This window comes from Schizophyllum commune (genome assembly GCF_000143185.2).
Source record: "Schizophyllum commune H4-8 unplaced genomic scaffold SCHCOscaffold_3, whole genome shotgun sequence".
Classification (NCBI taxonomy): domain Eukaryota; kingdom Fungi; phylum Basidiomycota; class Agaricomycetes; order Agaricales; family Schizophyllaceae; genus Schizophyllum; species Schizophyllum commune.
Window position 1 is genome coordinate 1,662,194 of NW_026089540.1, and position 24,369 is coordinate 1,686,562.

The window sequence follows — 24,369 nt, forward strand, 5'->3', positions numbered from 1 at the left end:
GCTGGTGCATACACGTTCGCCGCCCAGACAGCCTTAAAAGCTGAGAAAGAAGTCCCACTTTCCGAAAGAGAGCTACTGGTCGTCGTCGCGAAGCCTCAAAGAGTCGAGCGATATGAGCAAGCATTGGCTTGCAGTCGGAAGTACTGAACACAAATCCGTCATGAACGACAACATAGGAAGTTGCTGAAATTGGATGTCGTGGAGCCTCTGGAGGACCGGGGATCAACTCGTTGCGAAAGGACGGAAAACGCAACCGATGCTCACCCCAAGCGCAGCACCTCGAGCCGTCGCGACCGTTTCAATCGCCGCCTCGAGCTCGCCTTGCTGTTCTGGCCAGTCTGCCCACCTCGCCGACTTCAGTCTGAGTCGACTGGGGTCACCTTCCAACGCTTCATCGCGTTTGCCGAGCTTGCGAAGACGCCTTTGGAGCCGAGGTGTGCGCCCGCATCGAGCACAAAAGTTCCGCGAAGGTTTCCCCACAGCGGAGGTTCGGCAGCAGTGGTTTAATTGAGTGGAGCGGAATCCATCAGACGGTTTCTATGGGGACTGGCATCCGGCATGAGGGATCGACAGGAGGATCGACATGGGGCGCGTGCAATGACGCTGGACGACTTTGTTGGACTTCGACAGGCGAAGTTGAGGTCGAGGCGAAGTTGAGGTCGAGGTCGAAAGCAAAGAAGCTCAAAACACTATATATCGAAGGAAGGCGGCGACCCTTGGGCGATTTAGCAGGGAAGCACGGAGTGGGCAGCCCGCATCTGTCGGACGCAGCCCGAGGTGAAGGGTTGAATTGAAGTCGGCAGCGCAGCTGGCGCTGGCCACGTCAAGAGCGCGTAATGGCATCGTCGCCGACTGCAGCCGCGGGCCGCGAAGGCGCACACCAAAAATCGAGGCGATGCTTTCGGTCAGCTGGGTGAGTCGCTGGCCGCTGACAGTCTGGGTTGACAAGACTTCGGGGAGGTTTCCGAAGGGGACGAGGTCGCGATATGGCGTTCGATCTATACATGGACAAGCGACTTGAATTTGGAGCTATAGCAGTAAAAGGAGAACGCCTCGGCCAAAAAGCAGTCCCGCAAACGCCGAGGGCTAATGCTCTGTCGACTCAAGCAAGAGGGGAGAAAATGAGCAGAGGATGGAGGACGAAGGCAAGGTGCGTAACGAAGCCCATAGAATTGTGGGTCCACCACGTGCGCATGGTCGCACGCTCAGCCGAAGCAAGCCGGATTTCGAAGTTCGTTTCTTCTCTTACCACGTTCATTTTGCGCCCACACGATCTCTCAGCCGCCGACTCCAGCGAAGCGCCAGGGTCAGAGGCAGCACAAGTTCCTCTCTCTGCTCTGCTGGACTGCACATAAAGATCGTGGAATCTTTTCTATCGCTGGCCAACACTGGCTCACGAGCCAGACCTATTTTCCTGGCTGCAAGCATGAGCATGCTCGGCGAGAATCTTCGCCCGCGAACGCTTCTGCGCAAACTTTCCAATGTCGGACGACGATCGCGCTCGCGGGCGTCGGCTGTCGATGAGGTGCAACCATTTCGCCTGCTCGATTTGCCACCCGAAGTCGTGGAAGTCATTCTAAGTCTATCCCGCCCGATGGCCGTGCTGGCGTTGCGAAAGGTGAGTATTTACCACATCTCACTCTCATTGGACAAATACTCAAGAGTTTGAATGGTTTTCTCAGACCTGCACGGCTCTGAATATCGCCTCTCGCGACCGACAAACATGGCTCGTTATCGCGCAGAGAACGGCTTTTGAACACAACATGCCTTTAGGTCCGAAGAAGCGAGCGGCTATGAGCTTCTCCGACTTGGAGCGCTTTGCTACGGCTCCGGCGCGCTCTTTGCGTGCGTTGAGCGCGGCATCCGGTCGTTACTATCTGGGTGCCGATGCGAAACAAATTCCCAAAATACGTGCACGCAGGGAGACCATTCATAAAGGGATCTGTTCAGAACACTCTTCCTACGACGAGATATACATTCTACCTGGTGGCCAATATATGATCAACGTCGACGAAGAGGCAGATATGACCCTTTGGCGACTTGACTCTGCGACTCCCATAACACTGGGGAAGATACCTTTCCAACCTCGTGCAGAGTCCGAGCCGTCGCGAATAAACAGATTCCACAAAGTATGCGCCCATGAGCTTATATGCGATGGAACTGAACTTCGCTTCGTCACTTGCATGGGAAATCTGTAAGTGAACGCGCGTTTTGCTGTGAAATGTATACTCAAATTTCTGTAGCCGCGAGACCGAATTGGTGCAAATATCTGTATACGACATCTGCCTCGAAGGCGTCGAGTCTAGTCTGCGTCTTGTCGCATCCACTCGTGTCCCTTTGCGCTCTGGAAGCCTCTTCTCCAATGTCATATCTCTTTTCGGTACACGCATAGCAGTCGTTGACAAAGACGATATCGTCGTGTGGGACTTTGCCCATGATCAACAGACTTCTTGGCCTCATTTATTTGGCCATATTCATGATTGGGTGAGTGCATCCAGTCCTGCCCGCTAGCTGACTGACTGAAGACGGACACAGCGTGTTCTGGCGTACGACAATCGTGTCATTGTCGTGGGCTGCCCCGCAGACCCAGAAGAGATATTCAAGCGGGAACGCGGGCAGGAAGTCGAAAAATACAACGTGCGGGCCAAGATATCCGTCTTCGAAATACCAATCGACGCAGTAGGCCCAATACAGCTGCTGCCAGGCCTCTCCTTATGCCTCGGCCACAACCAGTTTCTGCACTTCCCTTGCCGCGCAGTACCAGGAGCGCCATTCTCCTTTCAAGTGCGCACATGTCAATCCGAGTCGAACGACCTGTTGCACACGTACGCTCTCCGTCAGGATCTCGGGAGCACGCGCCGCTCGTCCGAGTACCTCTCTGTCGCGCTAGAGCCCAGCGCGGACGAATGCCTGGCAAGGACCAGCGTCACAATGAAGGTGTCGTGCGATGCTGGTCATGCGCTTGTACAGACGGGGTACTCGTTCGAATCCGACTCTCGCTACAAGAAGATACACCTAGCGTGGCCGGAGCAGATCAATGGACGCAGATTGCTCCGAGGATCGGTGATGCTCGCATATGGAGGCAAGTCTCGCATGCGAGCACAGGCATTCGATCCTGTGTCGGGCAGGTTATGTGCCCTCAGGTCAGATGGTGGGCTCCTTGTCGCGGATTACATCTAGGACCGTAATGGACGCGGATGTGTGGGTCCACTCTTCCGGCGTTTGCCGACTTCCTGATTTAGTAATTTTATGGTCGATTACGATCCTTGCCTTCGACCGCCGTAGGCAAGCTTTTGTCACACATATTTTGGGATTGTCTTCCGCCTCGTCTGTATACTCGCGCTGCTGCTCTACCGTACGCATTGCGACGGGGGGTTCACGGAAGAGCTGGATTGGGAGAGCGTGTGCGTGCAGTATATATGGCCGGGGCGAGGGCAGGGGCGTCCAAACGCGAGGCGAGGCTAAGGCAGGCGCGAAGGCGGGAAGGGAAAAGGATAGCAATGGGCAAAAAAATATGCGGAGGGCACCTAAAGCCAGTCTCGTAAATCATCCTTCTGTGAAACAGTAAAATATGCGGCCAAGTTGACGGAGGACAAGCTATCCTTCGACCCGACGTCGAGAAGAACCGCGTGCTGAGGGAAAATAGGACGTTAGTGGGTGAGGATCATCTGTGATTGATTCACGCCAGTTCGTACGCGGAGATGAGACGCGTATCTGACAATGAGATGGTGTAGATGAGAGGGTTGGGAGCTGGTGCAAGAGAGAAGACCGGTCCGGTCCATGAGGCGGAGAGTAAGTGAGTGGCAAACTTTGTCACTCAGTCTGCGGGCTCGTCGAGAACAAGGGGAGTGTCAGCGAGTAGACGTGAGCAATCAGATCGACAATCTAAGCCTTCGGTCATCGACGGCACCCTTGCATGCATGTTCGCAGCATCGACAGCATGATTCAGAATAATATGATTACTGAGTTGCACAGACGAAATAAGAAGGTGGCGCAATGACGACAAGCAAAGGGAACTCGGCGAACGCAGCGAGGATCAGATCATGAATCCTGCGAGTATATCGTCCGCCCATGGTCGACATCCGCGAACCCTTCTGTCGTCGTGGGGTTCATTAGCGCGTCGAGGCCCATCGACGACCTGCTCGCGCGCCTGTCGAGGGGCTGGGGTACCACATACGGCTGATCTTGGATCTCCTGACTCGCCCGAGAAGGCGGCTCGCTGGGCCCGCCAGTCCCCCGTTCGCCATGGACACCGTACTCATGCGGCGGCATCGGCGCCGGTGAGGCAGACGCGGAAGGCGCCAGCGGGACGGGCGGGCGTGCGCGCTGCTGGGGCGGCGGTACGGGAGGGAGAGCGTGCCCGTTCGCATTGCCGTTCATGGTGGGGGGATACTGGTTCATCGGAGGTGCGTGCTGGTAGACATCCTCCCTATACGGGTGCCGCCGCGCGTACGGGTCGTCCTCCGCGCGCTTCGCGCGCCCGTTCGTGGCACGCGAGTGCGCCTGGTGCGAGGAGGTATGGGCTTGATGCCCTTGGTGGGGCGCAGTATGCGCTTGATGGGAAGGCGTATGTATCGGCGTCTGTGCTTGCGAGGGTGGGTGGGATTGGTGGGATTGGTGCGCGGGAGGGTGACCTTGCGCGACGGTTGGGCGCGTTTTCGAGGACGCGTAGCCAGAGGAGATGTATGTGGAGGGGACGTCTGCGGGCGCCTCGGGCGCGATGGCGGGATCTTCATTCATGAGCTCCTTCTCGCGCTGCTCGCTGGCGCGGAGCGCGTCGGTGAGGGCCATGGGCTGGGGGATCGTCTCTACATGGGAATCAAGTATTGTGGACAATTGGAGCCGAGGGCGCGTCGTACCTTGCAAGAAGAAGAGCTCCTGGTATTGTTGTGTTGTTGCGGCTAGGGGACGTGAGGGAATGCACTTTCACGGCATGAGAGGGCGTACGCACCGACATCGTGATAGTTGATCACATTTCGCCGCTCTCCTTGCGCCTCTTCATAGGCTCCCCGCACCAACCGTTTGATGAAGTCTTCCTGCAGAACCGTCAGCGACGCCCGGGGGCACCAAGCGACGTAGCTCACCGTCGCGATCGACAGCACATACGATGCCTCGCGGGACATGCCAACTGTATGCGTTGCTCCTGCGGGATGTTCGTTAGCGACGGAAGTACAAGCGAACAAGGGACGCACCATGGCTTTGTGTTACTCTGTCAACTACGTCTGAGGGGAACAGCGACGTCCCCGGCAGCCTGAACTCCTTTGCTACCTCTGGACTAGAGGGGACTTCCTCTTCCGCATCTGCAAGCTGGTCTACCTCCTCGTTCTCGGACGCCGTCTCCGCGTCGTATGGTTCCTCGGGTGCGGGCGAGGGTTCGCTCAGCACGGTTATATGCGACGCCATGTTCCTGGTGAGTACTTTCTCTGAAGTTTCGCGGACTTTGTGTAACAATCAACGCGCAGCTGCTCGAGAGATTAGTCGTTCGGGAATCGAGCGTCTTTGGCGCGGTGGCGGCGCCTGGGCGGCGCGTCAAAATGACCGGCCCGCGTGGTCCGCATCCCGGCCCTGTCCCCGGAATCTCAACACAATGGCTTCCTATCTTGGCGACTTGTCCTTGTACCCTCATCAGTGACTCGAAAGCTAGCAATGGCCGCCCCCAAGCCCGCTCGCCTGCCTATCATAGACATAGCACCATGGCTGAGCGATGATCCAGCGCAGGCAGATGCGCGCGCGGCTGTCTCCGCCGCCCTGCACTCCGCTTGCGTGAACTACGGCTTCTTCTACCTCGATATCTCGTCCTACGTGCCGAAGGAAGAGCCTGAAGAGCTTACAACTCTCGCACGCGAATTCTTTGCTCTTCCGCAAGAAGAGAAGGAGAAGATAGCGCTGAGGAATGAGGATGGCGCGCGAGGTAAGCTCGACATTTGGCGCCATCGCGATATAACTGAGGCGCCCAATCAGGATACGCGCGCTTGAAGGAGAACGTGACAAATGGCAAGGCAGACAATCATGAGGGCATTGACTTCTACAAGCCCGTCGAGAATCCTGACAAGACGAAGCCACTGTGGGGAGAGAATCAGTGGCCGTCCGTCCCAGGTTTCAAGGAGAAGTACGAGGCTTGGGTGGGGAAGATGAAGGCGCTTGGTATGATTACCATGCACGCGTATGTATCCTTTGAATATATCATACATCGTGGCATATTGACACTGTGCTGCAGCATGGCGGTCGGTCTAGGAATGACCGAAGAAGAGTGGCAAGATCTTCGGGGTCAAGTGGACGACAGCTTCTGGGTCATGCGCGTAATCGGCGAGTGTCATCTCGCCTACTCTTCCAGCAATTACTGACAGGGTCGCACAGGATACCCGCCCCTTCCTAACGACCACGACGGATTTTCGTGCGGTGCCCACAAGTAAATGTTTATCCCACCGTCGAGATTTACCTCTGACTCCTACGCTGCCCGCAGAGACTACGGTTGCCTAACGTAAGTATATTCCTTCACGCGCGTTCTCCCCCGCCGTCGCCTCCCACTCACCTCCACCTCTCACCGTTCGTCCACACAGCTTCCTCTACACAGACCCAACGAAGAAGGCGCTCCAGGTCTTCATGTCCGGCACCAAGCCCGACGATATCCCCGTCGCCGACGAGCTCCGGCCAGAAGACGATGGCGCAGACGGCTTTTGGATCAATGCGGATCCCATACCCGGCTGTGTGGTGTGCAATATTGGCGAGAGTGAGTGGCTGGCCAGGTTGATCTACGCTGAGCCCGGATCTCTACGCCGGACCTGGATGTTTGCGGGGGATGGGACTGATTGACTTTTTATCCAGTGTGGGATATCTGGACGAATGGACTGTATCGTGCGACACTGCATCGCGTCGTGCATCGGGGGAGTAACTATCGGTTCGTGCACTTGTCTTTTCCTTACCCGAACAGTCACTAACCATTGCGCAGCGTATCGTGCGTTCCCAATGAGGTTCCTTCCTCTCCCTTCCTGAAATTGAAGCTTATCTTAGCATCCCATTCTTTTTCGAGCCCAATTTCACAGCGCACGTCCGTCCGCTCGATGCGGCGTTGCGTATACAGAAGGTATGTGCTGCCGTTCCTTCATGCGTTCTCATCCTTGCGCTTGTCATTTCTGCGTTCATTCCCGCGCTCTCGCGCCGTCTGTTTGCATTCTCCGTTCTCAGACCTCTTCCTCGCTGCACTAACCTCCATCGGTCCCTTCACTAACCTCCATCGCTCCCTACCCACTTTCTTCGCGCTAACGCCCTCACAGTCCGGCAAAGACCACGGCGGCGGCACGGGTACCGACAAGAAGCCGGTCGTGTATGGCGACTTCTTGCTCGGAAAGGTCACGAATAACTTTGACAAGTACTAACGGTGCTGGTGTATCAAATGCCGATGTAAACATGTTAAAGTCAGGGAAATGTATTCGCTTGTTCAGAGATATGGGGCCTCGAAGACTGACCCCTGATAGTGGAAATCTTCTGCCCCTCCTTGCTGACGTCAAACAGGCTGATCTTGCCTTTGAGAAGCGTAAGGACAGGGCGTCGGAAATTCGAACATAGTCACGTGCAAGTCTCGGCATTCTCCGAAGGCATGGCACAAGGCTGCAACCCGAGAGCTTTGTAAGTTGCATTGCAGATATACTAGGTCAGCATTACATATGAAAACGGTCTTGTACTCGAGCAATAGAAATATGGTACACAATTGCGTCGCCTGTTCGTTTCATGCATGGAAATACGGACATCATAAACGCAGTTGAGACTCCGTCCGTAATATCACAGCAGCGCTTTCGAGGCTAATCACTTGCAATCCCCAGAGAGATCAGGATACTGCGTCCAGCGCTAATCTAATTCATCCTCGGCACTTTGATTGCTGACAGGTAGTGGCTATAAGGCTCAGACGTTAGCATGGGTGGATACTATCTGTTCGTGTTGGAAACTGACCTCCAGATCGCTTTGTTGCATTGCCGTCAGCTCTGGCCACTCCGGAAGGTCGAAAGCATTGGGAATCTGCCTCCATAAAGCGACACGCCACTCCCTGAAATTCTTGCGAAGCTTCCCAGCGCAATCCCGGCACATGTGATCCACGACTTCAGCGGTGTCAATGACCCAAGTTAGACAGGTCAGCGGTGCATCCTGGAAGCCAACGAGGATATCCTGATTGAAAGAGATGGTGCGCCTCTGGAGGCAGGTTTGCGAAGGCCGAAAAAGCGGGCAGCCAAGGTCATCTACAAAGAGGACGTTGTGTGGAATACTAAGCTTTCGTAGGGATTGAGCGCCTGCAAGGACACGTATGATGTCCTCCTGAGTTAGGCGTCTGTCGCGACCCTCCCAATTCTCGGTAGAGAATAGCTCGTGTGGCGCCCAGGACATGGTCCTATACATCAGGTTGGGGAGAAGCCAGAGGGCTTGTACGTCTCGAGCAAGTGTGATGATAGCCTTGACTTCTGCTATGGCAGAGGCCGAGTCCCGCGGGTACATGGCCTCTGGAGCATAGGCGTAGACGAGCATCTGTTCTGCTATCACGTTGGATTTGCAGAGAAGTTGCAGTGCGGTGCGGCGCAAGATGTGCGCGTCGTACTTGTGGGCTATACGCAAGACACCCTCGATGATAGGAAAGGTGGTAGGCGCAGGATATGGTAGGAAGTATCTAGTAGATAACAAGTTACGTTTGGATTGGTGTTCAGGGTGCAGGTCAAGAACGTACTGCGGTATATAGACGGCCTTGAGGAACTGGCGCACGTCGCGCGGGTCATCGTCACTCAGCGTGACAAGGGCAGCGCCATCGTATGTTTCCCCTGCATCCGGCTTTGAGAGAGCGCTCATATCCCGGAAGAAGGATGAGTGAAGAGAAAGGATGCTGGTATGAACGCGGAAGAGGTGGCGATCGACACGCAGGACAAGGTTGCCATCAGGAAACCAGAGGCTGGGGACCCTTTTGTATCCGTCGCTCATATCGGTAAGGACAGGCCTAGGAGAATCAGGCCGACAACGGTGCACCAGTTCCGTGAGGTCGATACCGTCGGGAAGAAGGGGCATGATGCCGCGTGCGGCAATACGCGCCTTGCGGTGGCGTGGGAGTTCTCCCGGCGAAAGCCGTTATAACTGTCGGTCCGACGGACCGTGCCAATAATTCTCGAAAGGTCCCAAAGTCTTCTCGTCCTGGACTTCCATCGTATCATGCGCGTCCTCTGCTTCGAACGTTTGCCGTATACCTCTTCCAGCGTATGTATGCCGTACGGCAGAACCTCATAGTTGGATATAGAGCACGGTCCGAGGTTGCCTCGACGGACGCCGGCTTCGTCGACCGCGGCCTCATGACCGTGAATGCGAATGATCATCGTCGCGATTATCCAATTTCCTTGCCCAGAGATGTGGACCATCAAGCTACAAAAGGCATGTTCTCTCTTCACTGTAGTGTTCCAGACGTCCCCGCACGACAGCAGCGAGTCCGAGATGTATATCTCGTTCTGGCTGAGCAAGATCTTCTTCACCGACCACCGCGACAAAGCCCACACCATACCAGCCCACACATTCGCGCCCCCGAAGCCCGCTATGAAGTCATCAAGCGGCCTGATTTCGCCTACCCCCTGCTATCACATCGTGCAACACAACATCTCGCCCCGACGCGCGACCACGGGACCCCTCCCTCCGCCTTCGCGGTCCGCCCTGGGCCCGCCGGACCCTGCCTTCGCGCAATGCTTATAAGCCGCGTCGCGCCGCCGCCCCCTCTCCGCATCTCAGGCACCCTTCCCTCGCCACGAAGACCGCCCCGACCATGAGGAGCTCCACCCTCGCGTTTGCCGCGTCCCTCCTTGCGCCTGCACTGGCAGCGCAGTCCGAGATCACCCTCGAAGGATCCCCTTTCCTCCCCGCGGACGCTTCGCACACCCTCGACCGCGCGCTCGGCAGCTTCAGCATCGAGACGGCATTCACGACAACCTTCTTGGGCAACCTTTCTACACCGAACGCCCTCACACGCTCTTTGCTGGAGGGCCTCGCTCAGCGCACGGGAGTCCCTGCGGAGATTCGATTCGGGGGTATCACGGCGGATTCGACGTATTGGAACCCCGACTTGGAGGACGAGATATACAACTACTACGACGATGAAGGAACACTGTACAATACAACCATCGGACCGAAGTACTTCCAACTGTTGACTACGCTGCTGCCAGCAGGGACGAAGATCATCGTAAACTTGGTGCGTCCAGGATCATGACATGAGACGAACAATTCGAACTGACTACATATAGAATTTGCAAGATATGGATACTGAGGGGGCCTTGGCGGTCGCCGCGGGTGCTTTGCAGGGCATCCCGGAACCGCAGCTCTTCGCCTTCGAGAGTAAGTGATCTGCACATGTGTTACATACTTTTCGTCCGCTAACGCATGCTGCAGTCGGCAACGAGCCCGACCACTATCTCAACTTCACTCCAGAGAATTATACCGCCATCTGGAAGGTTAGCATATCCGTACTTCCTCGCCATTCCCCTGGCTCGTCGTGTCTTTTCTTGTTGTCGCCAATATCTTCCTCTCGTCGTCGCTCACTTTTTTTCTTGTCGTCGCTTACTTCTTTTCTTGTCGTCGCTAACATGTTCCTACCTCAACAGAACATGGCTCAAAACATCACCGCCGACCTCGGGCTCGAGTCGCCCATGTTCCAGCTCGGCGCGACCGCGGAGGACCCACTGTGGCCGTACGACACACCCCAGGCGAAGGGGCAGCTCGACTGCGCGAGCGCGCTCGCGGCGGGGGCGAATGAGGGCGGCGTTGTGAAGACGTGCAGCGAGCATACGTATCAGTATAGTGTGAGTGTTTTCTCCTATATTATTGTGATCTTGCGAACTGGTTCTGTCACCGTGCGGGAAGTACGATGCTAACGGCTTCCATAGGTCTGCGACCCCAAACGTGCCGCGGTGGCGACGTTGCCGAACTTGGTGAACCATACGCGACTGGCTATGTGAGTGACGCTTGGATGTGAGCGAGCGAACGGGAGCTCATATGACCTTCAGGTACCTCGACCTCTGGCAGCCGCGCATCAAGACCGTGCGAGAAGCTTTGGGACCGGATACGTTTTACATCGGTCAGTCGTCCATGTAGATTCTCAAGTACACCAGAGGTTGACGAGCTTTACAGGCGAATACAGCTCCGTGTCCTGCTCCGGGCACGCGAATGTATCTGACACCTTCGGGCAAGCGATGTGGCTGGTACGACAGTACCTACCTTCATGTCCTAACCCTTTCGCTCACATATGCTCCAGCTCGACACCACCCTCTACGCCGCCTCCATCAACGTCACCAAGCTCTTCACGCATCAGGGCGGCCCCCTCGCCCTCCAGTCCTCCTCCCAGCTCAACCACGGCGGCCTCAGCCTCTACGACATGTGGTACCCCGTCGAGAACGTGAACGGCCCGGTCAAGGTCTTCCCCTCGTACGCGGCATACCTTTTCGTCGCGGAGATGCTCGGCACTTCGGGCGATCTGCAGATCGCCAACCTGTACCCCGGCCGCCAGGAGAACGGCTCGACGATCACGCCGGCGCTGGGCGATACCAGCAAGGGACAGATCAGCGTCTATGGCCTTTGGGATGAGGCGCAGCCAGTGTACCCGTCGAAGTTTGCGGTGTTGAATTTGGAGATTTATAATGTGACGCAGGTGAGTGTCGTTGACAAGGTGTTCGTGCGCGAGGCTGACGAGGTGTTTCTCCAGGCTGAGGCCGGTGAGGCGCGTCCGAATGCGACGGTCGACTTGTCAGCGTACTTGCCCGAGGGCGAGACGACGCTGCGCGTGCGCAGGATGCAGGCGCCGGGCGCGGACGTGAAAGAGGGCAGCGTGACGCAGTGGGCGGGGCAGACGTACGGAGAGGGCGTCGCGGCGGGCGACCTTGTCGAGGAGACCATCTCGGGAAAGAACATCACGGTGGAGGCGTCGGGGGCGGCGTTGATCTTCGTCGAAGCCTCTGCATAGGTGAAAGGGAAGTCAACTCGTGGACCTTGGGTCTGAATGTATTCTATCCTCTGAAACTGCTTTCTCGATGTATTGACCTGAACCATCGAAGTCACCATCGGACGTTTGCATCCTCCTTCCGTCCTGCCGTTGGACATGGGCGCTCGTCGTTTTCGGGCACACCTGGAGTTGTCATCTATTGGGCTGACTGTTGCCGCTGTCCGTAAGCTATTGATCCACATTGTCCTCATCCCGCAACCTGTCATCCGCCGCTGCCTCTCCTTTGACTTGTCCGCTCTACTCGCTCGATCTCCCCCTGGTTTTCTCGAGCTGTCGAGAAGATGAGCTCATGCGGTCAGTCAGCCACAGAGAACGCTGACGAAGGCATGAGGGAACACATATAAGCCGACGCTGAACGCCCTTCTGACATCACTGAACGAGTTCACTGCATACATAACCTCCTGTCGAAGTCTACACCTCTTTCAACCCTCTCGAACTCAACGACAATGGCGACGAAGACGATCTTCATCAACGGCGTGACTGGTGAGCAGGACTGATTGCCATCAGTGGGTGTGTTCAGCGCGCTCATCATCACCACCATGACCAGGCTACATTGGCGGCACTGTGCTCGCAAACTTGCTCAGGCGTCCGGATATCTCGTCGTACAAGATCAGGGCGCTTGTGCGCAACAAGGAGAAGGCGGGAAAGCTGAAGGAGCTGGGCATCGAGCCTGTAATCGGCGAGCTCGATGATGTCGACATCATTGAGAAGGAGGCTAGTGAGGCGGACGTGGTAATTGCTACGGTGCGCGGCGCGTCTTCACTAGCGGGTATCTGTGTACTGACAGACGTGTAGGCCAACTGCGACCACGAGCCCTCCGCACATGCCATTCTGCGCGGCGCGAAGAAGCGCTTCGAGACGACTGGCAAACGCCCCGTCTTCATCAACACCGTACGCCCACCCCGCCTTTCCCCACATCCCTCCACTAACACGCACCCAGTCCGGAACCGGCGTCCTCTCCGACAACGCGCGCGGCCTCACGACCACCGACACCATCTACGACGACTCCAACGTCGAGCAGATGGCTTCCATCCCCCTCACCCAGATCCACCGCCCCGTCGACGTCGCGATCGTCGATGCCGACACCGCGGGCTACGTCTACACCTACATCATCCTCCCCTCCACCATCTACGGCTGGGCGAAGCACGACCTGGTCGACCGCGGGATCGCGAACTACCGCTCGGTGCAGGTGCCCGTGCTCGCGGCGGCGTCGCTCGAGCGCCGCCGCGCGGGGATGGTGGGGAAGGGCGTGAGCCTCTGGCCGAGCGTGGAGATTCACGAGCTGGGCGACTTGTACAACATCATCTTCGAGAAGGCGACGAAGGACCCGGAGAGCTTGGGCCACGGCAAGAATGGGTACTACTTTGGTGCGAGCGACGAGCACTCGTGGTACGAGATCAGCAAGGCCATTGGCGAGGCGCTGGTCAAGCTTGGCCGCGCGGACGACCCGGAGCCCACATCCTTCACCAAAGAGGAGCTCGACAAGTACTTTGCGGTAAGTGAACTGGAGTGCAGGTCTTCGTTCCAGGAAGCTCACGAGGTCTTTAGGGTTCTGAGTACTGGGGATCCAACTCGCGCGCCCGGGCCAATCACTCGAAGTCCTTGGGGTGGAACCCGAAGAAGACGACGACGGACCTGTTGGCGAGCATCGAGCAGGAAGTGCGCGGCTGCATCGAGAAGCCGTTCAAGGTGCCCGCTGGTAAGGAGTACCCTACCCATTAGACTTGTACGCGTACAGGCAGCATAAATGTACTTGTAGCCGACGAATTTGAAGCTGAAGCCTTGGAGATGATTATCAAGCGGAGGTTCGCGTATACAACAGCAACCATATTCCGGTTCAGACGCAGAACATACAGAGTACACAAGATCAACTTATTCCAAGGTCGTATGCGCAGCCCTACAAGAACACCAGACATCATACCAAGATCGCAGCCGCAATGTCCTGGACAAGTCCAACTCTGAGTCAAATACAATCTCCGCCGCACATACGCTCGCGCACCCCTCACCATCGCATGCTCACCAGTGGTACACTTTCAAGACTCTGCTAGCTTGGTAAGTACAGTTAAGGGAGTTTGATGCGGCAGCACTCACCATTCGCAGGCCCATTCAGAACTCGTCGCTGCCGACCTCATTACCATATAGCATCTGCCCGATGTGCGTGAGGAGGAATCCCTGCCCCTTGCGACGAAGGTCCATGAGCGCTCGGAGCACCGCGCTCGGGCTCTTTTCGAACAGGCAGGCCACAACGCCCAGCGCCGCACGGTCAGCCGGCTGCGACACGAACCCGTCCACACCGACCTTGCCCTTCAGCGCGTCGGGGATCTCTCCAAGATAGAGCCCGAGGAGCTGGCACACCTCTCGGTACGCGGCCTCATTCCGCAGGAAGAGATTGCCGGCGAAGAAGTTGAGCTCGTGTATCGTCGCATTGGTGGGCGGCAAGCAGGACGTCGCAGCCGGCGACGGCGTGATGAGGAAGGTCAAGTCGTCGAACGCGCGCGTGTTGCGCGAGACTCGCGGGGCGTAGAGATGTAAGCGTACGTCAGGCGATTGACGGATGTTCGAGATGATCTCGTTCGCTTCGAAGGGGCTGACGAGCAGGAGCACGTCAGGAAAGTTCCTCGTCGAGATGATCCACTGCACAGGGCGTATGAAGCCATCCTTCTGGTTGTGCGCCGCGGGTGACAGCACGATCGTCTCTACGAAGTCTTTCGTCGCAAGGATATGCCGGCCTTTCTGGAAGAACCTGGTTGACGTGCTACGAATGGCATTGTAGACTGAGGTGACGGCAAGGCAGTCGTGCAAAGTGCTGAAGCGAAGGAACGTCGAGGTCCCGGTCTTGACAAGGGACTTGAGTGCTGGATCAACGGCATGCGGCTTCGGCTTCGCTGGAGGGGCGCGCTGGACCTCGCGCTCCGTCTCCTTCTCGTGGGCAAGTTCGCGCTCCTGCTCTTCCAGCAGGCGGCTGCTGCGCGACACCGCGAATCCGAACTCTTCGCAGCGACGGTATATTTCGCGTTGACGTGCAGTCTGTTGCCCCATGTCTGCAGAGCTTGGCGTGACATCGCGCGGCCCATAAAGCTCCTTGAGCGGGTGCGCTTCGGGCTCGCGCAGCACACGAGCAAGTGCAGCGTGATTCACACGACCACTGGCCTCAAAAGCCTCCCATCCCGACTGACGAGCGTCGAAGTTAAGACCCTGGTTTGCCCACAGTGCGCCGCTTTCCGTCGTCTGCCGTATGGTCTCATGTATCGTCCATATGAGAACGTCAGAGGACTCCAGCTGTGCCTTCTCTTCGCGTATACAGTCCCTGATACGACCTTGGATCTCGCTGGAAGCCAGGAAAAGGACCGAGTGGCCATCGGAGCGGCCCAGCTTTCTCATCCTCATACAGCCTACGTGAACTATTAGCGAAGCATCTTCCTCGTTGTGTTGCGACTCACCCTGCATGAGCTTATCCTTTGTCAGCTTCGGTCCAAGTGTCACCAACGCTCGCGTCCCCTCCGGAAGCTTGAGGTCCGTGCCCCGTGTATGTGCCTCGTCTAGGTAAACGAGCGTCTTGCCCAACTGATCGCGATAGAAGGATCTCCGCAATTCCTCTACACGCCCGTCCCTCGTGCGCACGTACAACTCATCGTCAACACCGAAGTAGATGGCAGCCTCTATGCTGGGCCTGGTGTCCTTCTCAAGCCAACGACGAGCCATGTCCTCGTTCTCCAGCTCTAGCACTTGCGCGCCGACATCCAAGATCACGGATACTGCAGGGGTGCAGGTGACGACCTCCGCAATGATGCCGACGGCGTCGCAGTCCTTGCAAAGAACAGTCCGATTCTCTGGGCGAAGGACGTGATCGAGGACCAGAGCATTCGTGTGCAGCTGAGACGGGATATCTTCCTGCACGATGGAGGTCGGCAGGAGGTACTTGTTGTCGTTCGTGCCACTGAACCCTGAGGTAGGACGGCCTTTGCGGCGAGCAAGATCCCAAGGATTGGTAGTCAACTTGTGCTCGAACTGCCGAGCCTCCTTTGGAAAGACGCATTCGGATAGGTAGAAGTCGACGACAGACTTGACGCGTCGGAGGCTCGGGTACACCACACTGCAGCGCTGGTTGGCGTCCTTCAAGTTGATGCCCTTCAGTGTCTGTAGGCTAGGCGGAAGATCGAGGTCTCTGATCCAGTCGTTGTAACGCAATGCAGGGTTGTCCGTCTTAAGAAGCCGGTCGAAGGACGTGTCGAGCTCGTCGTCTGATAGTCCGCCGTAATAGTAGGATAGTGAGGTGAGCGTCAGGATAACGTCGGGATGTCCGAATTCGGCTCTTAATGCGGGGGAGTCTTTCGCGCGATACGGGACAGCCAGTCGCGATCGGCTCAAGTCCAGCCCGTAATCCACCCGCCAGCGTTTCTCCTTGAAGGCAAGCTTCAGTATGCCATGCGCGAACAGACCTCGTAAGAGTAGGAGATGGGGGTACGAATCGCCGCAATACGCCTCGAGATCTTGCGCCGCCTCGAAGTCCACGTCAAGGACGGAGATGAACTCGCGGACCGAGTCAATGCGCCTGGCGGGGTAGCTTCGGAAAGGCAGGAGGGCTATGGCATTTCGATGGACGATCTCGTCAACACATAATGCGGCCAGTTCGTTGTAAGCCGTATCTGTGAGTATGCGAATACGACGGAAGTGTTGAACCGAGTCGTGGCCGGCCTCGACCTGGATGTCAGCCGGATGCGTGCGTAGAACTTCTACGGCGTTGGTATTGACCAGGCCCAGCACCTGTTGGAGCAGAAGCCATCGCTCCGGGTGGCCCTCTAGAGGACCAGGGCTTCCCATGGTGTATATGAGCTGGTACTTGTGGCTCAGAATCTCGTCGCTCTCGTCGAGGATGAACCGAGAGCGATCAGTCAACCATTGCTGGATTCGCAGTAGTGATTGCGTGTCGGTGTGGTCTCCGTGAGTGCAGAGCATGCTACTACCCATCAACTGGAAGGATAGGAGGTGTTCTGGCTGGCAAAGGAGAACTCCGCCGGACTGGGCGCAGTCTTCGAACATGCGTCCAATGGTCCTGATATCGTCGGCAGCTATCGGCGTATCGCGACTGAATGGAAGGTAATAGAGTCGACGATTGGCGAGACCACAGACGCGCTGGCCGAGCAGGTGGAACATTTGAGAACATAGCGGCTTAAGAACGACAACGCAGGCAAGATCTTCGCCGTTGGCACATGCTGCAGCGGTGATGGGTATGATGATCTGTATGCATGGTATCAGTTGCCCTCGACAATATACACAGGACAGCTAGGGAACCCACCGACGATTTCCCTTCGCCCATGTTGAGCTGCATGACCCTGTTTTGAACACTCATCATACACCGGGCTATCTCAGCCTGCACCGCGCGGATCGTCACGTTACTATCCAATTGTACGAGAAGCCAGTCTGGATTCTCGTCCGCATCGTAGCCTTGGCCCACAATCGTGGCTATTTCCCTATCCAGATCGGCGCCCTGCAGGACATCCAGCCGTCGTTCTCTTTGTCGTTGGACTAGTGTCTTGGCAAATAGTATCAACGCCGTCTTCCACGAGCGACTCGCAAGCTTGTGACGGAGTGGGAGGGCGAGGTACGCCAACAGGCTACGAACGCCCAGACTTGGCCAGTTCCCAATCTCATATAGCGCCGATTCGAATGGGTTCATGGCCTTTAAGGCATCGACCATATTTTCATGAGGCAGTGTCGCAACCTCTTGTATGGAGTACGAGAGCGCCGTGGTGCTGGAAGAGGGCAACCGAGCCATCGCGTCAGCACACGCAGAGAGGTCTCGCTTGTACTGCGCCCCGAAGCCATCTTCAGGCGCGAGACGGGAGAGAAGCGTGGAGACGGTCAGGGAATGGCACGGAACGTGGGGCGAATTCGACTGCCCGGCGGACTTGTCGACTATCCGCACGCGAACCTTCATTGTTGCCTCCGGGGGTGCATTTCTCGTCGCCATCAGAGACAGGAGATTGGGAGGGTCGTACGCCGGCCTTGGCTTGGTGACGGATGAAAGCGTAGGTATAGGAAGAAGCGCTGGTAGAGCACGTTTGCGGCGGACGCGGTCGAGGATGGCTTGCACGATGGAGGCGTGACGATGAAGTCGACGATTCCGATCCATCGATTCGAACAACGCATTAACCCTGGATGATAGCTTGGAGACCTTCACCAGAGGGTAATTTGCTGTGAGGAGGCGAGACCAGTCCGGTTTGGAGCACGGCCACTGGCCACTAAGCTCCCGGACAATGACCTTTGTCTGTTGCGTGAGGTTTTCGTCGTATGCGCGCTTACACCGCTTCTTGTGCGCCTTCGGGCCCTCGCCAACCAACTTGGTGATGCGATACTCGGAAGACTGGTTGAACGGGACACTTTGCTGGTCGATGAGATCCTCAAGCTTCTTCGCGCTTGCCGCCGACACCTCCCATCCATCACTGAGAGTGATAGGGCATAGGGGGAGACTCGAATTTGCCGTTACAAGATCTGGGCCTTCGTTGGGTTGATGGACAGCGAGGCTCAGGACAGAATGTATCAAGTCATCTGCCAGACCCTTCCCATACATCACAAAAGCGAGAGTGAACGCAAGGGAGAATCTGCAGGGCGGATCCCGCGCAGAGGTGCATCGTGCGTACAAGGTGAACCAGATCTCCGCCGATGAGAAGGCCGAGAGCAGACATGGTCGAGAAAGCGGGAAGTCGCTGGGTGTCGTCGAAAACGAAGACCATTTCGTGAAACGCCGCCAAAGCAGCGTAGTAGTGTCGACGTTCGTATCCCATGTGTGTGAGTGGAAGGCAATGCTTTGCACTTGCAACAGACGGCTCTTCTCAGCTTTGTTGTCCAGAATGTACGCAGTATCCACTGGATGTACACCTTGAATGGACAGGTGAGGCGACGTTAAACAAAACCAGGCTTAACATCGACTGGGAAACTCACTTCTGTCAGCGTATTGCTCCATGTCCGTTGTGTAGGGCGATAGTCGCGCGTTCCGATTGTGCGCTCGCTGTCGCAGATGCTCTGCGCCATTGTATATCGGCGCAGTTCCATTGGACCCGTCAGAAGGCCCGTCGAAGACGGACCTCTGCTCGGCGAACGACACGATCTCCGCGACGAGCGGAGCAAAGAGGTCGCTCTGCGTAAGCGGGGACAGAGATGCGTGCCAATTCGTCGTCTCCATGACCTTGAGATGCTTGGGGTAGAAGTGTCGGACAGGAGTCAAAGCCGCAATTTGAGCTAGTAAGCTCATTTCCGCGGGAGATAAGGCAGTGAACGCAAATGACGACGCGGACTGCAACATCCTTATCGCCCTGTCCACCCCACGCTCGTCCGTGAGAGGGTCACGTTGATGCGACGACGACAGGGCGTGGAGGTAGACCAGCATCAGCCAGCTGTCCAGCCCCCCATCAGGCTTGATTTGGCCGACCGACAGGTCTACATCGAATACATGTGTTCGAATATGCGCGGCGGGATCAGCAATCGGGTGAACGGTAATGCGAGGATGACACAGCTGGGACTCGACGGTGATGCTACCAGTCGGGAGCAAGAGCCGTTTGCTAGAGCGTTTGCGGTCCTCAAGCACGAGTTTTTCGACGCCGTAGAGCGCTCCGATATCACGTGAAGTAGACACGGTGCAGCCCGGAAACTCTTGAGAGGCCAGGCATCCTTTTTCATCGAAATAGAACTCGAGCTTGTATCGTGGCAGATGGGCGATTACTCTTTGATTCTGCCCTTCAATCCCGGTCGTCGTCACGACGATGTTCAGAGACGAGCTCTCGAGCGACACCAAAGCGTCACCGAGACGGGCGACCAGCGCACTGTGCGGGCACAGTCCTTGGCGCGTTTGCACGGTGGCAGAGACGAGCTGAGGAGACGTAGCCACACCATATAGCGTCCATGTCGCGGAAGCACACGGGTTCCATCCGATCTTGCTTCTTGGTGTGAAGTCAAGCTGGTTCGTGTCCGTGCGATAGAGGGCGATGCAATCGACGAGGATTATGTTGGGGATGTCGCCCTCGAGTTTGCTTCGGGGGACGAACTCTGACACGGCGTCGTCTTGGTCGCGAACTCGAATGACCAGATCAGACCCCACAGCAAGGAAATGCACCTAAAGAGACCTGAGTTTACCGTAGACGAAAGACGAGGCGATGTACTGCGCTTACCTCGTGTCCTTCGATTGTATACTGCGATTGGTATGTCATACCCGCCATAGTCGATGGTAGGATTTGCATTTGATACTGCCGGGTGAACGATGATTAAGACGCATCATTCGAAGAAAAGGATGCAATACATACCCGAGCTGGGAACACCTCTTGATACAATGAATGCTGCAGGATGCTCTGTGGTAGTGCTTGGAAGGAGGCGCCGTCCACGTAGATAGAGCCATCGAGGAGGTTGACGTGCACGACTCGCGATTGCATGCCCTGATTAGTCGATGTGCGACAAGTCACCCATGGGGTACCAGCAACGGGATGCCAAGTCGTGTTCGTGAGCCTTGCAAACCCAGGCCATGTCTTTCGTATAGCGTCGTCGATGCCGGTATTGTCATCCTCGATTGCGGCCTTGAGAGCACGAAGCAGAGCACGAGACGAAAGGAGGTCGTTCTGGACGAGGGCACGCAAGGAGCTGGGTAATTGAGACAGCCTGGGAGGCACTTGCTGATGCAGGACGAGAGCGCATTCGAGGTAGTCGGACACGGCGTCGGCGTTGTCGAAAACGGCGTCTTGTATGAAATAGGTGTCACGGGCAGCGACGCAGACTTGAATGAGCCGATGGCACAGGGCGTTCCTCGTGTCGCTGGACGTGTCGGGCCCTGCTTCACGCAAGACTACGGAGATCTCCCGAATCCAGTTCATGCAAACGCGCCGCAGGTCTGTGCGTAAGAACGTCCTCATCTGGCTCCGCACTGACGCTGCGCCCGTCGCGACCTCCGGTAACAACTCGTACACACGATTGCCCACCAACGACAAGGTTGATGCGGCCCACGCCCCCTCCCAATTCTCTGCGCATGCTGAGCAATGACGGCGAAGAACATCCAGCGCCTGCCGAGCGAACTCCCCGCACGAAGGGGCGACATGAGCCTCGCGCGCGTATGCATGGGTTGGCGTGGCTTTCTCGGCCTGAAGCATTGCCTGCCGAATGAGGGTATGCACGGCTGGCTCCGCGAGCTTCAACGCCTCCATCTCGATCGCGAGGACAACGTTGTGCCACTGCAATCGGAGACCCGCACGAAGCTGTCCGAACGCTGCCCATTCGTGAAGCGAGAGCTGATTATCGCATTCGGATTGTCTCGCGATGACCATGTTCGGTGTATGGGTCGTGTGAGACAAGGTCCAATTCAGAGACTGGTATGCTCCGGTCAAGGGAGAGGGCGTGCAGTGACTGCGTAGATCCATTGCGGGCATAGGCGAAGGGAGATATCTGCCAACCGAACGCTCGTAAGGCCACCATCGAGGTCCATGATTCTTCAGAACGCTGTCCTCGCTGCAGGGCAGGGTGCATGTGTTGTAGTGGGCGATGAGAAAGGACTTGTGGTCGGACGCAAGGGTGATGTGATGATCTACCTGTCCCGCGGCGCGACCAAACATGGAGCGTTGCATGTCCGTGTATTTGTCGAGAGCGTGATGCGCCTCGCGCTTCTCTACGACGAGGTCCGACGCGAATGCCATGATCAAGTTGAAAGTCGCTGATCGCCAGATGGAGAACATCTTTGGGACCTTCAGTTCGAAGACCAGAGCGTCTGCGAGATGCGTATCTGCCGGCAAAGGCTCCTCAAAGACGGTGATGTGAAGGTTCTTGGCTTGTTTCTCCAAGCTACACTTCTCGCACCCGCCCGAGTGTTGCCTACACTCTTCACCCCAGTAGTCAATGGTCACAGTGTATTGACAAGCCATGCCCTCGGCCTGAGCCAGCAGGGATAGACGTTGTTCCTCCAGAGATGCGAGCTCTGCTCGTTTCTGCTGTCGCTTGGACCTCGCCGCGTCCTCGATGTCGGCGCGTAGACGACAGAGTTCGACGTTGTCCCGCGCGAAGCGGGCGGCAAAGGAATTCACGCAGTTGGTCCAAGGGTTAAGATGGAATGGCGACCCGTACGAGGCACAGGACATCCTGGTCGATAAGTATTGTTCGATGCGCGACAACCGCTCCATCGACGACCGATCACGAAGCAAGAGGGCCTCGAAGGATTCGATCGTGATATCCGGGCGGTACTGAGCAAGCAGAGGGATAGCCTCCGTCGCCGCCTGGTCCAAAACAACCCAAAGATCCAGAACGTTGAGGAACGCGGTGGAGAAGAGCTCCGGGTTGGCGTCGCCTCCTGAGACGCCGAACCGACTGAGTGAGGCCAGCCCGCATTCCAACAAGCCCTTGACGACGTCCCCCCGGGTCTTTGGGCTCGAGGAATGCATCCATTGCGAGAAGCGGCTGGAATTCAGCCACGTAGAGACGTCGTGGATAGCTTCCAGTACGCTTTCTAATGAGGCAGACGCGTCGAAGGTCTCTGGCGGCGAAGATCCATTGGCGCGCCAGGATCTGGGCAAAGCGGCTTCGAACGAGCTCGCATTGAAAATACTGCATGATCGCTGTAGACCCTCATCGCGCGAGATGACCTCTTGGATGTAGGCGCGATTGCACTGCAGCGAGAATGTCTTGCCCTCTCTGACCTCCTGCCCAGAGGGCGGTGCGAGACGCTTCGGCTGCGCCTCTGCTCGCTGCAGTTCCTGCCACCGGCCCTCCAGAAGCTGCGCGATGTTTCGGCTCTGATTGCAGACATAGTCGATGGGGAAGACGTCGGCGGACACGGTGTGGCGAAGCTTGTATATGCGCTGAGCGACTTTGGCGTTCATGACGTATAGCAGGTCGTCCACTACCGTGCCAGCCATCGCCGCCTCGCGTAGCGTTCGACAGAGGAGGAACGTCATGAAGGCCTTGTAGCCGTACTGTGCAGGTACGTCGACAAGTGCGGTCTGCATCGCGACCTTCAGCACGAGGAGCAGCGGTGAACGTCGCCAAGGGAGCTTCGCGCTGGACCAGAGCACATGATCACCCAAGCGCTTCGTGACATAGTCGGTGTGTGACAGGCGTTCGTCGGGTTGGTCCCCCGAGAAACTGCGCACGACTGTCGACAGGAACTCGGTAACGTAGTGTGGGTAAGCCGACTCGCGATATTCGGCCTGCTTGTTGCCCGCCTTCTTGGTCTGCGCGATGGCGTCCGGGAATTCCAGGGTGTGCATTTCCGCAACGTAGCTGCATAAAACCCTGGCGAGATCGGGGTTCGCTGGGAGTGGCAAGCGAGGATGGGCTGGAAACCTGGCGACGACCTTGCCGACGGTCTGCATGACCTTGGCAGTAGGAAGAGACGCGAAGAAAGACTCGTAGGTCAGCCCTACGTCATCCTTCCGCAGAATGACAGCCGCGTTTTGTGCACCAACGTGTATAGGTAAGGAGTCTGGAGACACGACTTGAGCATCACACGGCTATGAGCATGCAGACATGCAACGTACCGCCAGGGGACATGCTGTTGACGATTGTTGCAAGCAGTTGAGCGTCCATCGACGCTCCCTCTCCTTGATTGACGCGTCCGGCGTTCTTGAGCATCCGCACGATGCGGATCCAGCTATGAACAGCGACGGGCTCGACATCCTCGACATCTTGAAGCGCCGAGAGGAATTCCTGAGCGCAGGCGAGGAAGTTGGAGATGAGATTGCGATCTCTTTTGGGGGACCGGTCGTCTTTCTGCGGTAATTTGGGTGGCAGAAATAAGTGGTGAATTCTGTAGTGTATGTCGTCTGCGCCGGGCTCGATGCTCATCCTGTAGTGAAAGGGTAAACGTCAGGAGAAGCTCCCTGCAATGCTGGACACGAACTTGCCTTGTACACGAAGAAAGGCGGGAAGAGAGAGATGGCGGTTAAGGACAAAGGACGCACTTCGGGGCACGTTGCAGTCACACCCTTTCAGACATCGATAGCGGAAGAAACGTACTATTAGAAAGCAAGCCAGTGCACACATCCGATAGGCGCGCGCTTGTTTGCGGTTCTATTGCGCCTGCGCGACTTCCTCCTTGCACACAACGGCATTCTCCGAGTCCAGAGTTCTTCCTTATCCTAGTATCTCCTGAAGTCAGCGTATGATGCGCACTGCGTATGGAGATATTTCACCTCGCAAGCCGAGGACAGTTCTTCTAGTAATGCCAACGATTGTTTGCGCCTTGACGGACGCGTGTGTCGTTGAATGTCAGGTGCACGGTGCAACCAAAGGTTTTCGACACAATGTGGTTTATCAGGAGAAATTGGACTTCGTTGGTATGAGGGCGCTACTTTGCAGAAGCAACTCATTGCACTTTGGACCGGCGACATGGTTGC

The 24,369-nt window shown here is 56.8% G+C and overlaps 7 protein-coding genes across 7 annotated transcripts; 4 read left to right on the forward strand and 3 right to left on the reverse strand.

Moving 5' to 3' along the window:
* Nucleotides 1–1,274: 1,274 nt before the first annotated feature.
* SCHCODRAFT_02532508 (uncharacterized protein) lies at nucleotides 1,275–3,614 on the forward strand. Its single transcript, XM_003033768.3, has 4 exons — nucleotides 1,275–1,618; nucleotides 1,683–2,194; nucleotides 2,244–2,484; nucleotides 2,536–3,614. The coding sequence occupies exons 1-4, from the start codon at nucleotides 1,427–1,429 to the stop codon at nucleotides 3,178–3,180; spliced, it is 1,590 nt and encodes a 529-aa protein (XP_003033814.1). The 5' UTR covers nucleotides 1,275–1,426; the 3' UTR covers nucleotides 3,181–3,614.
* A 47-nt stretch (nucleotides 3,615–3,661) lies between these two features.
* Nucleotides 3,662–5,508, reverse strand: SCHCODRAFT_02676239 (uncharacterized protein). Its single transcript, XM_003034351.2, has 5 exons — nucleotides 5,193–5,508; nucleotides 5,085–5,143; nucleotides 4,952–5,036; nucleotides 4,860–4,901; nucleotides 3,662–4,808 (listed from the first exon to the last, which is right to left on the reverse strand). The coding sequence occupies exons 1-5, from the start codon at nucleotides 5,401–5,403 to the stop codon at nucleotides 4,042–4,044; spliced, it is 1,164 nt and encodes a 387-aa protein (XP_003034397.1). The 5' UTR covers nucleotides 5,404–5,508; the 3' UTR covers nucleotides 3,662–4,041.
* Nucleotides 5,509–5,646: 138 nt separating this feature from the next.
* Nucleotides 5,647–7,376, forward strand: SCHCODRAFT_01170613 (Clavaminate synthase-like protein; the record flags this gene model as incomplete). Its single annotated transcript, XM_003033769.2, has 8 exons — nucleotides 5,647–5,911; nucleotides 5,962–6,163; nucleotides 6,218–6,306; nucleotides 6,358–6,409; nucleotides 6,464–6,481; nucleotides 6,561–6,730; nucleotides 6,826–6,898; nucleotides 6,950–7,376. The coding sequence occupies 8 exons, from the start codon at nucleotides 5,647–5,649 to the stop codon at nucleotides 7,374–7,376; spliced, it is 1,296 nt and encodes a 431-aa protein (XP_003033815.1).
* A 469-nt stretch (nucleotides 7,377–7,845) lies between these two features.
* Nucleotides 7,846–9,344, reverse strand: SCHCODRAFT_01092028 (uncharacterized protein; the record flags this gene model as incomplete). The annotated part of the gene is made up of 4 exons (XM_003034352.2): nucleotides 7,846–7,890; nucleotides 7,948–8,653; nucleotides 8,711–9,066; nucleotides 9,126–9,344. 4 exons carry the CDS (start codon nucleotides 9,342–9,344, stop codon nucleotides 7,846–7,848), a joined length of 1,326 nt encoding a protein of 441 aa, XP_003034398.1.
* A 358-nt stretch (nucleotides 9,345–9,702) lies between these two features.
* Nucleotides 9,703–12,141, forward strand: SCHCODRAFT_02615052 (uncharacterized protein). Its single transcript, XM_003033770.3, has 9 exons — nucleotides 9,703–10,204; nucleotides 10,257–10,347; nucleotides 10,402–10,463; nucleotides 10,614–10,811; nucleotides 10,896–10,963; nucleotides 11,016–11,086; nucleotides 11,140–11,210; nucleotides 11,264–11,656; nucleotides 11,711–12,141. The coding sequence occupies exons 1-9, from the start codon at nucleotides 9,782–9,784 to the stop codon at nucleotides 11,966–11,968; spliced, it is 1,635 nt and encodes a 544-aa protein (XP_003033816.1). The 5' UTR covers nucleotides 9,703–9,781; the 3' UTR covers nucleotides 11,969–12,141.
* Nucleotides 12,142–12,177: 36 nt separating this feature from the next.
* On the forward strand, nucleotides 12,178–13,801 carry SCHCODRAFT_01150509 (NAD(P)-binding protein). Its single transcript, XM_003033771.3, has 5 exons — nucleotides 12,178–12,490; nucleotides 12,555–12,751; nucleotides 12,803–12,898; nucleotides 12,948–13,502; nucleotides 13,556–13,801. Exons 1-5 carry the CDS (start codon nucleotides 12,454–12,456, stop codon nucleotides 13,727–13,729), a joined length of 1,059 nt encoding a protein of 352 aa, XP_003033817.1. The 5' UTR covers nucleotides 12,178–12,453; the 3' UTR covers nucleotides 13,730–13,801.
* A 14-nt stretch (nucleotides 13,802–13,815) lies between these two features.
* Nucleotides 13,816–24,055, reverse strand: SCHCODRAFT_01150513 (uncharacterized protein). Its single transcript, XM_003034353.2, has 10 exons — nucleotides 23,990–24,055; nucleotides 23,878–23,933; nucleotides 23,512–23,819; nucleotides 20,305–23,456; nucleotides 20,173–20,247; nucleotides 18,950–20,117; nucleotides 17,304–18,886; nucleotides 15,448–17,245; nucleotides 14,099–15,399; nucleotides 13,816–14,048 (listed from the first exon to the last, which is right to left on the reverse strand). Exons 3-9 carry the CDS (start codon nucleotides 23,816–23,818, stop codon nucleotides 14,114–14,116), a joined length of 9,369 nt encoding a protein of 3,122 aa, XP_003034399.2. The 5' UTR covers nucleotide 23,819; nucleotides 23,878–23,933; nucleotides 23,990–24,055; the 3' UTR covers nucleotides 13,816–14,048; nucleotides 14,099–14,113.
* Nucleotides 24,056–24,369: the final 314 nt, after the last annotated feature.